Consider the following 12,369-nt stretch of genomic DNA (forward strand, 5'->3'; position numbering starts at 1 on the left):
ATCAAATCCTATCTTTTGGCCAAAGATCATTATAGTACAACTTGAGGAATTTGAAATCTTGGTCCTCTTTGAATGAGACTGAATTCTCTGTCAGTAAACACCTTAACAATATCAAATGTTCCTATCCATGAACAGAAAATGTCTTTCCATTTATTTAGATCTTCTACAATTTCAGCAATGCTTTGTAATTTCAGTGTATAAGTCTTTCACCTTTTTAGTTACATTTATTCCAGTAGTTTATTCTTTTGGATGCTATGTAAATGGAATTGCTTCCTTAATTTCCTGTTCAAACTTTTCACTACAGGTGTATAGAAACACAATTGATTTTGTGTGTTGATCTTGTAACCTGTAATTTTGTTAGTTTATTATCTCTAGTAGCTTGTTGTAAATCTTTGGGATTTTCTATATATAGGATTATGTCCTCTACAAATAGAGATAATTTTATTTCTTCTTTTCCAACTGGTACTTGAAAGCTCACTGATACTAAAATTATTCTTTATTTTTTAGTTTTAATATTTGAAATTTATTTCAGTTTCCATGCAACTACACAAAATTACATCAAGCAGCATTCACAGAAGCTCAGTATGACATTAGGTACTAAAAAATACTTATCACTAGACCAAATAAGCTTTAAAAAAATTATAACTAAGTTACAAAAGCTGAAAATAAAAACACTGCAGAACAGTGGCAATTTACTAATTGGGTAAACAAAAAGGAAGGCAACAATGTCAGCAATCAATCATCTGTTTAACACAGCATTAAAGAAACATCTATCAGAGTCCAAGGAGACTGGCTTTGTTGGCAGCTTGAAACTACACACTCAGACTCAACCCTTTACCAGAGGAGTTTCTAACATGAGATATTTAGGAAATTCACATGTGGCCTGTGGAAACAGCTGAGTTGAGATTCAGTCTTGGCTCTGAATATACAGTTAAATTAAACCTGGAAACTTCTTCCCAAGATCCTTACTTAAGTGAGGCCCTAACAAACAACATTCCCAGCAAGAATTTTGAGAAAACAGCTGGCATAGAAATTATCTTTTAAAAATCTGAAACTGTAAGCAAATTGATAGGTTCAGAGGAAGAAAGAAGGAAAACAACCATAAAAAGTTAGAATAGCATAAGTGGAGCTGATTCGGGGGAAAGTAAGTCTGGCTTTCTTACATAGTATCACACTTGTCCAAAAGCATTTCCTCCCTCACTGCTTACTTTCACTTCTATCCTAGTTACACTTTATATAATTGTATCAGACATTCATTTGGTTTAGCACAGGGGTCTCAAACTCGCGGCCCGCCCACCAATTTTGTGCGGCCCGCAGACTAATCAAACTTCGTGGATTAGTCTGCGGGCCAGTCTGCGGGCCACACAAAATTGGTGGGCGGGCCGCATGCGGCAAGTTTGAGACCCCTGGTTTAGCAGGTATCCGCTTTCAAATACAAGATTATATATGATTCATAAATTGTTACTTGGCTTGTCTTAGGGTGGTGAACATACAGTGCAATACACAGATGATGTATTATAGAATTGTACATCTGAACCCTGTATAATTTTATTAACAAATGTCACTCCAATAAATTCAATAAAAAGTTTTAAAAAATGGTTACTTGTTGCCATTTGCTTTCACTGTATGTCCTTTTGTACAATTTTAGGGTTTTAAAAAAATTATGTACATATATTGCTCATTTTTAAATATAAGTTAAAAAATGGTTTCCTCTATATATCTAGTTGAGATAGGCTTCACTGAGGAAATAGGAACTTTGATTAGGGGAAGGAAGAAGTAGCAATTTACAACAAAAGTATTTTGGGATATGGCACATGAAAATATTTGGAGCGGGGGGAGCATGGCTAGGGAAAGATACAGTGAAGAATGTAGGAGATGCCAAACAAGGAGACTTCTTTGAGAAACTTCCCTGCATGCGTACTGTACTCTTAAGTGGCACTCACTTTCAAGCTTTTAATGTAGTTCAGCTTCATTATGAAAAAAAACAACTTGTGACCCTGACCTGGGGGTATAACAACAAATTACAACACTATCTGTAGAAAATTTAGATTCTGAGTTTCACTCAAATGATTTAAAGACATTTTGAAACATTACCCACAACCCATTTCTAAGTTGAGGAAGGTATTTTAACATAAGACCGTAAGCTCCCAATGGGTAGAAGCTTCATTTGCCTCTATCTACCCATCCATCATATTGTGTAGCACATAGAAGATATAGCTGAAAGGGTAAACAAGCTGAGCATATAAATACTTTGAACATTTAATCCTTGTTCTTCTTAATTCAATTCTTCCAGCCTCAGTGAATAAAGATTCTTTCCAGAACACAAGGCAAATAGTGACTTCATTCAAGGCACCAAATGGTTAGTTGCTAGCATGCAAGCCTTCGAAGTTCCTCAAGATCCCTTACTCTGCTGCCTTCCCTGTGTGCTTAGCTCTTGAACCAGATCTTTGTTAGGCATTATGTCCCTGGACAACATATTACACCTCCATCCATGTACATCTGAAGAGAGTGTGTGCCTCAGTTATATCATAAGCTGGTCTCTTTGGTATAGGCTGGGGACACGGGGCTCAAAGAGTATTAAAATTAAGGTGTCACAGATCACCATCATACAAAAACTGCAAAATAAATCACAAATAAAGTATTTTACTTCTTTAAGAATACTGCAATTCAGGTATAACAATTTTTGCAAAGAAATAATTTCTCTTAAATTTTCACTAACAAATATGACCCCTTTCTTTCAAGACATGTGTATATTATTTCAAAAACAACAAACTTACTCATTGTCTTTTGTTGTAGATTTCTTTCTTTTGGTTAAACTGAGATGATTCAATTCTTTTCTCTTTCCTATACATGTGCAGTAAAAAGCAGAACATAAGGGAAAAATTGTCAAATTTTAAATAAAGTTTAGATCACCAAATTTTAAATATCACGGTTTATTATTTGTTTTTAACCTCCCCTCAAATTTTTATCTTTTGCTTTATAGTCAGCAAATTTGTAATCATATTTTTGTCATTAAATTTATATTACTGGCCCTGGCTGGTTTGCTCAGTGGTAGAGCACCAGCCCAGCATGTGGATGCCCCAGGTTTGATTCCTGATCAGGACACACAAGAGAAGCACCCATCTGCTCTCCACCCTTTTCCCCTCTCTTTTCTCTCTCTCTCGCTCTCTTTCTTCCCCTCCTGCAGCCATGGCTTGACTGAAGGAAGTTGGCCCCAGACACTGAGGATGGCTCCATGGCCTCAATCTCAGGTGCTAAGAACTTGGTTGCTGAGCAATGGAACAATGCCTTAGAAGGGCAGAGCATTGCCCCCTAGTGGGCTTGCTGGGTCAATTCCAGTTGGGGCACATGAGAGAATCTGTCTCTCTGCCTCCACTCCTCACTAGAAAGAAAAAAAAAAAGTATAGATTACCAATTTACTTGCTCATTAATTATTTAGCATTGCATCTTGCATTCCATTCCTTTACATGAGGCTTGGTTTGCTTCTTAAAGAAGTACATTCTTTAAAAAAAAAAAAAGAAGTACATTCTTTAGTAGTCCTTTCAGGAGTATCTGTGAATAGTTCTTTTTTTTTTTTTTGTATTTTTTTTTTTCTGAAGTTGGAAACGAGGAGGCAGTCAGACAGACTCCCGCATGCGCCTGACTGGGATCCACCCGGCATGCCCACCAGGGGGCGATGCTCTGCCCAGCTGGGGCGTTGCTCTGTTGCAACCAGAGTCATTCTAGGGCCTGAGGCAGAGGCCACAGAGCCATCCTCAGCGTCCGGGCCAACTTTGCTCCAATGGAGCCTTTGGCTGCAGGAGGGGAAGAGAGAGACAGAGAGGAAGGAGACGGGAAGGGGTGGAGAAGCAGATGGGCACTTCTCCTGTGTGCCCTGGCTGGGAATCGAACCCGGGACTCCTGCACACCAGGCCGACACTCTACCACTGAGCCAACCGGCCAGGGCCTGTGAATAGTTCTTAAATTTTATCTGAATATACTTTTATTTCATAGAATTAAAAAGTCAGCTGTGATTTTTAGTTGGTAATATTATTCCTTTTCTTGCTGTAATGGTAAATTGGTAATTATGAGAAATCTACTATCTGTCATCCTTATAGGTAATTTGTCTTTTCTCTGGTTGCTTTTAAAATTTTCTTTGTCTTTAATGCTCTAGAGTTTAGCATGACATGATTAGGGGTAGATTTGTTTTCATTCACCCTGCTCAGACTAAGCATGCTATTTTAATTTGGAAAGTCCTGTCTTTCTTTAATTATGAAAACTGATAGCCCTTATATCTTAGAATATGATCTCTGCACCATTCTCTCTACTTCCTTCTTGAGGAACTCCTATTGACATAGGTTGGAGCTGCTTCTTCTATCATTTTATTTCATTGTTTTATCGTATTCTCTTTATATCTCTGTGCTGTTACACTGCTGCAGTCTGGATGATTTCTGCAGATCTATTATCTAACTTACAAGTACTTTCACTTTAATTATGCAAATTTATTGTTTACCCTCCTACCTTAATTATTAAAAAATAAGTATGATGCATTCTTGGGAATTAAAGGAGAGAAAACATGTACCATTCTTCTTCTCCTCTGAAAACCATAATAGTTTGGAGAAATTTGCTAAGGTGCAGGGAAGGGCAGCAAGATTATGACATACACAAATATATATAGACATAATAAATACATATGATGATAAATAAAATGTATGCTTGTTTATATGTATATATATCTTAAATGTATGAGATGAAATCAGTCACCCCATTTTTGACCCATGCAAAGTCTAAGTAGAGGGAAGACTTAGAATGAGATTTTCCCCCTTTATAACTATAAATGGATTTAAAATGAGTATTAAGCCATCTGTTCACATACTACATGGTTCAGCTATATATAGAATGTACAAATAAATATCTGGAGAAAGGGTATTCCATACTGACAGAACTGCAAGTACAATGACCTTGTAGTGGGAAGGGACTCGGCATGATTAACGAAGAGCAAGAAAGAATGCCTAAAGTAATGTAAACTTGGAAAGGGTAGTAAAAAATGAGTCAGGTGATATGCTCAGGTATTAGATGATGTAGGGCCTTAAAAGTCATGATAAGGCTTTAATTATACTGCAAGTTTGATGGGAAGTGAGTAGTACCTCAAATGTCCTTGAAAATGTTAGATAAAAGTGCTTATTTAAATTGTACCTTATGTTTTGTACAATATTTAAAAAGTGAGGATTGTTAATAGAAATTATGATTTCATTTCGCACTTAAATTACTTCATAAGAGTCAGGCTTTCTTATTTCTAAAACATGTATAAGATGATATAATCTGATGTAAGAGCCCAGACAGAATTCTACTTTGAGACTTCTGTATGTGAGATATATATATATATCTCAAAGAGTATATAAAACACATTATATACAGCTTAATAAATAATTACAGAGTGAACTGGTGTAACCACAATATAGTTTAAGAAATAGAATATTACCAGCTCCCCAGGAATACTTGCTATATGACTTTTTGAAAAAGAGCTTACTTAGTACTATAATATGATAATTATCCACTTAAATGTCAACCGGAATCATGTGACCAATCTTTTTATGGGCAAAAGGAATGTTCCCTTAAGTCCACATTTAATTTCAATATGGAAATTGAGTACATATCCACTTATAATCTATTAACATTTCAGTATAAAGATGTACCATCTCTAAGGAACTAATTTTCATTTTTAAACATAAGATATATCAAGTGTATAAAAAACAGAACTAAAGAACTTGAGGAAAATGCATACATCTTCATACATTTTTATGAAAGCAAAACTAATAGTGATCATTTTCAGGTAAGCATTTGATTAAAGTAAAACAAAGGTCATTCAAAAGTTTAAGATCTCATTATTCTCATTATGAATTTCATTGCAACAAATTAGGTAAAATGAGAAGACTTTTTTGTTTCTGTGTAGTTTCTAGTATATGCTTAGCACTCAATAAATGTGAAACAATAATAAAATTTGAATTAGGCTAATCATAGCATATCTAAAACATATTTTATTAAATTTGAGCCTACTTAAAATTTTATATTATAAAAACTTGACATGTCACTGATTCATAACCTTTTCCAATATTAAAAATTAAACCTATCATACCTAGATTTCTATATCTTTAAAATAAACATTTTAGCAATAAACTACCAGAGAAGAATAAATGTGTATGGTCAAATTTAGGCTAACAATATTTTTAAATAAAAAATTTCATACTAAATTAGGTTATTCTCTCATGAAAAATTCTACAAACCTTTTGCAAATGCATTTAAATTAGTAAAAGAAAAGGGAATAAAATATAATAAATAAAAGCAGCTATATAAAGATACACAAAGTGGGGATAAAACTAAATGGACAACATGTATAAAAATAACATTTATAAGTATCATTCTTAAACTGTATAGTACAGTGGTACCTGAATTATGTGCCCTTTAATTTATGCACATGATGGATAGCTTAAGAGGCATATCTGTAACCATTATAATTGATAGTAGCTGAAGGCAGTCAAACCATAATTTCTATTTAATGTATGGGATAGTAAGGGAACAAAGTCTGCAGTAGCATTTTAAAATAAGTGCCTAGAAAGTTTACAGCAATGTCCAAAGTAATACCTATATTCTAGCCTTTTTATGTTGAATTCTCTAAGAAAGAAGAGAAAAATCAGCTGCACCAATATCCATATATTGTTAAATAAAAATTTTTGATTTAACCAATAACTAAAAAATATTACAGTAAGTGGAAAAGAATGTTTAACTAACCATTTGACGGTCCATTTTTGTGCTTTTGTTCTTCAGAGCTTGTGGGAGAAGCAAATGGGCTCATTTGACAGGTTCCAGTTGTTGGAGAATAATTTTTAATACTTTTCTTCCTTGTGATGTTTGAAGGATCAAATGACTAGAAATAAACATTAGTTTGGGACAAAAATAATGTTTAGTTTTAGATCTTCAAAAATACCTTTGAAAATTCACAGAATTCAAACAATACTCTTTTTCTTGTTGTTTTCTTCCGGATTTTAAATTATAACCTTTTAAGTGTACACTATTTTTTCAAGAGATTATATGTGTGTGTGTGTGTGTGTGTGTGTGTGTGTGTGTGTGTGTGTGTATAAATAATTTAGGTCTACACACTATCCAGGGCATCTGAATTTGATATTTACAAAACTTTAACAATAAAATGTTACTACTTTCTGAGATACTACTTCCAAACAAGTTAGATATGGCTGACTCTCCCAATTATAGTATATCCTGACTTTTGCTGTCAGCTGAACCTAAAGTATAACTATGGGGCTAAACCAGGGAAACTCTTGGACAATTAAATTCCACAAGGAAATCCCAGAAGAATCAGTACTGTCCTAAACCTTCACAAAATTGCTCTGTCACAGTGGCTTGTCTTACTGATAATCAAAATAATATTTACACAATTGAGTAGAAATTTAAGATCTTTGAGAATTTGGCCTAGCCTACACAAATTCTCTCTGCACCCTTCCTTCTCTGTGTCCTCATAGACCTGTGCATACTTACTACTGAAACTAGCAAATTTTTTACATTTCTGTCTGCCCCAATAAAACTTGAGTTCCTGAAAATAAATATAATTTCTTCATCTTTGTACCCTAGAACTCAAAAATGTGTGATGAATAAATCACTTAGAGGATCAGTCCAACAATATTCAGATGATGAATTATAGAACTGTACATCTGAAACCTATATAATTTTATTAACCAATGTCACCCCAATAAATAAAGAAAGAAGGACCTGGCCGGATGACTCAGTGGTAAAGCGTCGGCCTGGTGTGCAGGAGTCCCGGGTTCGATTCCCAGCCAGGGCACACAGGAGAAGTGCCCATCTGCTTCTCCACCCCTTCCCGTCTCCTTCCTCTCTGTCTCTCCCTTCCCCTCCCACAGCCGAGACTCCATTGGAGCAAAGATGGCCTGGGCACTGGGGATGGCTCCTTGGCCTCTGCCCCAGGCGCTAGAGTGGCTCTGGTCGCGACAGAGCGACGCCCCGGAGGGGCAGAGCATCGCCCCCTGGTGGGTGTGCCGGGTGGATCCCGGTCGGGCGCATGCGGGAGTCTGTCTGTCTCTCCCCGTTTCCAGCTTCAGAAAAATACAAAAAAAAAAAAAAAAAAAAAAGAAGAACAGTCCAATAAACTTGGCCAAGCCACTCTACACATTCATTCCTTAGTTCATTCATCCAATATTAAATAGCACATGCAGTCCCAGTATCTAAGCTATATATATTTGGGGCCTTAGGCCTCTTGTTCTTATCTTCCCTGGGACCTAGTCTTTCTTTCGTTTAGGCCCCCATTCAGAATCTATTTCCTCCAAACACCCATTATCACACTATTAGTTACTTGTTCTTCTGAATTCCCTTTAAACTTGTTTTAATAATGCTTACTACTCACCCACCACTTGCTAACTAATGGGTACAAAGAAATAGAATAAACTGTTCTGGCCTCAGCTAGAGCACAGAAGAGGTCTTCAGGTGTTTACGTGCTAAAGAAATTAAGAGGAGAGAGAAAAATCAAAGTGGCATGCAGTAACCTCACAGACGATTCTACGAGGGGGAAGGGTGAGGCTTAGATAAGTGAAAACTGAAGGTAGGAAAACCTGAAATCTATACGTAAAACAAACATCACATGGTGAACTTGGGGGAATAAAGGAAAGCTTTAAAGGCTCAGGATGTGTTGCCAACATTGTAGAACTGAACTTTAGCTTGGTAACTACCTTGAAATAGTTATATAATTCTCTGCTGTCAACTATTTTTTATTTTTAACACCATGGCAGAAATAGTGGCTGTGTCACACTTTTCAATAATCTTGGTATTAGTTCCCAAATCTATAGCATTGTTTTTTTTACAGTTAAGATTTTAAATGATAACTATTTCTTTGTATTGAGAAAACAAAAGCTTTCTATTCTTTATTTTACGTACCTACAGTAGCCACAAATGTAACCAATATCTTTTTTAAAAATCAGACTATAATATCAAGTTATAACTGTAACAATCTTTTTTTGTAGGGTGAAAGGGTTTAAGTCTCTTTATCAGGTGGTTATTATTACCTCTCCATCTTGAGTTTTTACCTGTTTATATGTAGTCAGTCATAAACTATGACACTTATCCAATCCTAGCCTACTTTTCCAAGAATTTATTGCCCAAAACTATTTCATTGTGTATATACAGGAAATGAAAGTCACTACCCTAATGTACATTTATGTCCATCTGTTTTCCTATTTTCACCAAAAAATTATTTTTTCCAATTGACAAATATCTAAACATTGTAACTATAGATCATACATTTCTCCTTGAAAACAATTTTCTAGCTTTCATAAAATAAGTCTTCGTGTGTGCACGTGTGTGTGTGTGTATGTGTGTGTATGATGCACACTCTTTTTTTCTTCCCTAACCTTAAAAATACCGAGAATCTTCTTTTGCTATTTTGCTTTTTCTTTTTTGGCTATTTGTGTTGGTAAGAAGAAAAGTGTCTGTTTATAATTACTATACATAGAGTAATACATACTATTCCACTAAATGTTCTTCAGTAAATAAAGAATTTTTATATATATGTTGGCTATATATGAAGGCATAATCTTACTTCTCTAAGTTATTTTTCCCCCTGAAAGTGGTATCAAGATCATCTAACTTTTAAACCTTAAAGATGCTTAAAAGGGACCCTTGAATTGATCTGAGAATTTCCATTCTGCCATTCCCCCAAAATTGAAGGAGTTGGCCTACTGATTAACCTCCCATAAACAGGAGAGTTAAGAAGACTGGGATTTGCAAGCCATTTCAGTGACTTTTCCATACAAACTACCTGTCTTGGCTCAGGCTGCGAATTTCCTAAAATCTCTCAATCAAGCAGCACCGGGCCTCACATAGCCTGGTACTTCTCGCTAAATGGGCCCAGGCACAGAACCAGTGGCAGCCAGTCTTGGTACGCTGATTAGCCTCTCCGAGGCACCTCCAAGCCCAGCACAGAGAGCAGCTATCTGCAGTTCACTTTGTAGCTCATGCTAGATGGCCCCCGGCAGGGAACACGCAGTGACTGACCTTGGCCTGCAGCTCCTGGGAGGCCCCACAGCCAGCGCACCCAGTGGACAGCTTCAGAGCACGTAGAAGCACCACCCAACCACCTCCAAAAGTGATACACACTCAGGGCTGAACTCAGGGAGCATTTGAGATCCTGTTCCCCAGCATGTGTTATCAGTTTGGATCAAATAAACTCTTATAAAAATTCTGTTAGCTTGGTGTCAAACTTCACTTGCTAGGTGGCAGGAATTCAAAGAAGTCTGCCAGAACTGCCCAATGGACCTGGACCTGGTATTCAATACAAACAAGGCCCCATTGTGTCTCACCAGCTTCTTGCTTAGCATCAAGTGAGACTGGTGAGCTCTCCGAAGACAGAGATTTTAAAGATTACTGACTGCCACCTGGATATATTTATTGGAAAGAATATCTAATAAAAGACACTCCAACCTTGCTGGAAGGATTTTATCAATTGCCTAACCTTGAATGGACATTTACCCCTGTCTTTATATCAAAGACTCCTTGAGGAAGAGGAGCCACTGACACCAAAGGTGGACAGCTATTCCAAGATACTGATAAGGCCTGTATAGCCACAGATTGATATTAAACTCAGAATCCATTTTGTTTGTCTTTACCTATCTGTTAATGATATAAGTCATAATAATAGTTATACTTGTTCTTTGAATTTTTTCATATAGTCCAACTGTTAATAATTACGGAACATGCATAAGATATCTGTTAATACTCTTTTCATGGCTCATGTAACTGTTATACTAAATGCCAAACACAGAAAGATTAGAAGGCAAAACTCAGATCATGACAGTTCATAGGACAGAAATGATCCAGGGTGTTTTTTCACAATGAAGGCCGTAAGACCTGACTGTCTCCCATTTGCCTGACTTTCTTTTTTGGGGGGAAAAAATTCTGCCTCGACTCAGATCCCATTATTACAGTATTGCTCCATCCTCAGTGGTCAACCAGACAACGTCAACACCGAGACTCCTAGGAATAAACCTTCCCAGTGCTGTGAGACCACACTACCTGGCCAAAAGGTTGGTCATCAATGCATTCTTTGGATTGATTTATGACCAAAAGGGGAACTGTGGAGGACAAAAGATGTTCTATGAAAAGTAACCCCTCAGGGCCACTCTATCATAAATTCCTAACTGCACAAGTCATGGTGGGTGATAACAACCCAGGCCTATAATTTCTGTAGTGAAAGGTGTTTTTTGTTTGTTTGTTTCTTTCTTATTTTTATTTTATAGATACAGAGAGAGAGTCAGAGAGAGGGATAGACAGGGACAGACAGACAGGAACAGAGAGAGATGAGAAGCATCAATTATTACTTTTTCATTGCGCGTTGCAACACCTTAGTTGTTCATTGACTGCTTTCTCATATGTGCGTTGACCGCAGGCCTTCGGCAGACCGAGTAACCCCTTGCTGGAGCCAGTGACCTTGGGTTCAAGCTGGTGGGCTTTTTGCTCAAACCAGATGAGCCCGCGCTCAAGCTGGCATCCTTGGGGTCTCGAACTTGGGTCCTCTGCATCCCAGTCCGATGCTCTATCCACTGTGCCACCACCTGGTCAGGCTGTAGTGAAAGGTTTTAAGATTCTAGTGCATGCATCTAGGTTAACATACCTTTAAAATGGCAAAAAATTGGCCTGACCTGTGGTGGCGCAGTGGATAAAGCGTCAACCTGGAAACGCTGAGGTTGCCGGTTCAAAACCCTGGGCTTGCCTGGTCAAGGCACATATGGGAGTTGATGCTTCTTGCTCCTCCCCCTTCTCTCTCTCTATCCCCTCTCTATAATGAATAAATAAAATCTTGGGGAAAAAATGGCAAAAAAAAAAACCCAAGAGAGCACATAATCTTGTTAACTATCCTATAACCCAGTCACCTCTTTGTTTTCTACAATCTTCCTTACATACCCTCTTTAATTCCAAATGCATAAAAGAATCTGCAAAACTTATTCCTGGGAACATTTGAGATCTTGTTCCACAGCTTATGTCATCAGTTTGGCCTCAAATAAACTCCTAAACAAATTTAAAGGGGAGGGTGGCAGACTCAGCAAGCACCAGAGCCCCACTGGAGTGAGCCCGCCCTGTGGAACTGGTCACTACAAAGCAGACCCTCCATGGTGGTTTTGGCTAGGCCTCAAAGCCAATCAACCTGGGGATAGATACCTCCTACTGATGAGCTCACAGCAATCAAGGCTCAACTACAACAGAAAGCTGCACAGAGCCTACAGTGGGTGCATACCTGAAGCGCCCAGCTTGGGTGACTAAGGAGGCTGTGCCACTGAGTCCTACAGAACATCTACTACATCAGGACATTCTACC

The 12,369-nt window shown here is 37.4% G+C and overlaps 1 protein-coding gene across 4 annotated transcripts in view; it reads right to left on the minus strand.

Moving 5' to 3' along the window:
* Window positions 1–12,369, minus strand: part of ITGB3BP (integrin subunit beta 3 binding protein) — a 59,948-nt gene that overhangs the window by 25,002 nt on the left and 22,577 nt on the right. For all 4 annotated transcript variants that reach the window (XM_066376457.1, XM_066376458.1, XM_066376454.1 and 1 more), the window contains 2 exons: window positions 6,769–6,904; window positions 2,778–2,844 (listed from right to left, as the gene is read on the minus strand). In XM_066376457.1, coding sequence (XP_066232554.1) covers window positions 2,778–2,844; window positions 6,769–6,904 — 203 coding nt within the window. The remainder of the gene's footprint in view (window positions 1–2,777; window positions 2,845–6,768; window positions 6,905–12,369) is intronic.

The sequence above is a fragment of the Saccopteryx leptura genome, chromosome 3 (genome assembly GCF_036850995.1).
Source record: "Saccopteryx leptura isolate mSacLep1 chromosome 3, mSacLep1_pri_phased_curated, whole genome shotgun sequence".
NCBI lineage: Eukaryota > Metazoa > Chordata > Mammalia > Chiroptera > Emballonuridae > Saccopteryx > Saccopteryx leptura.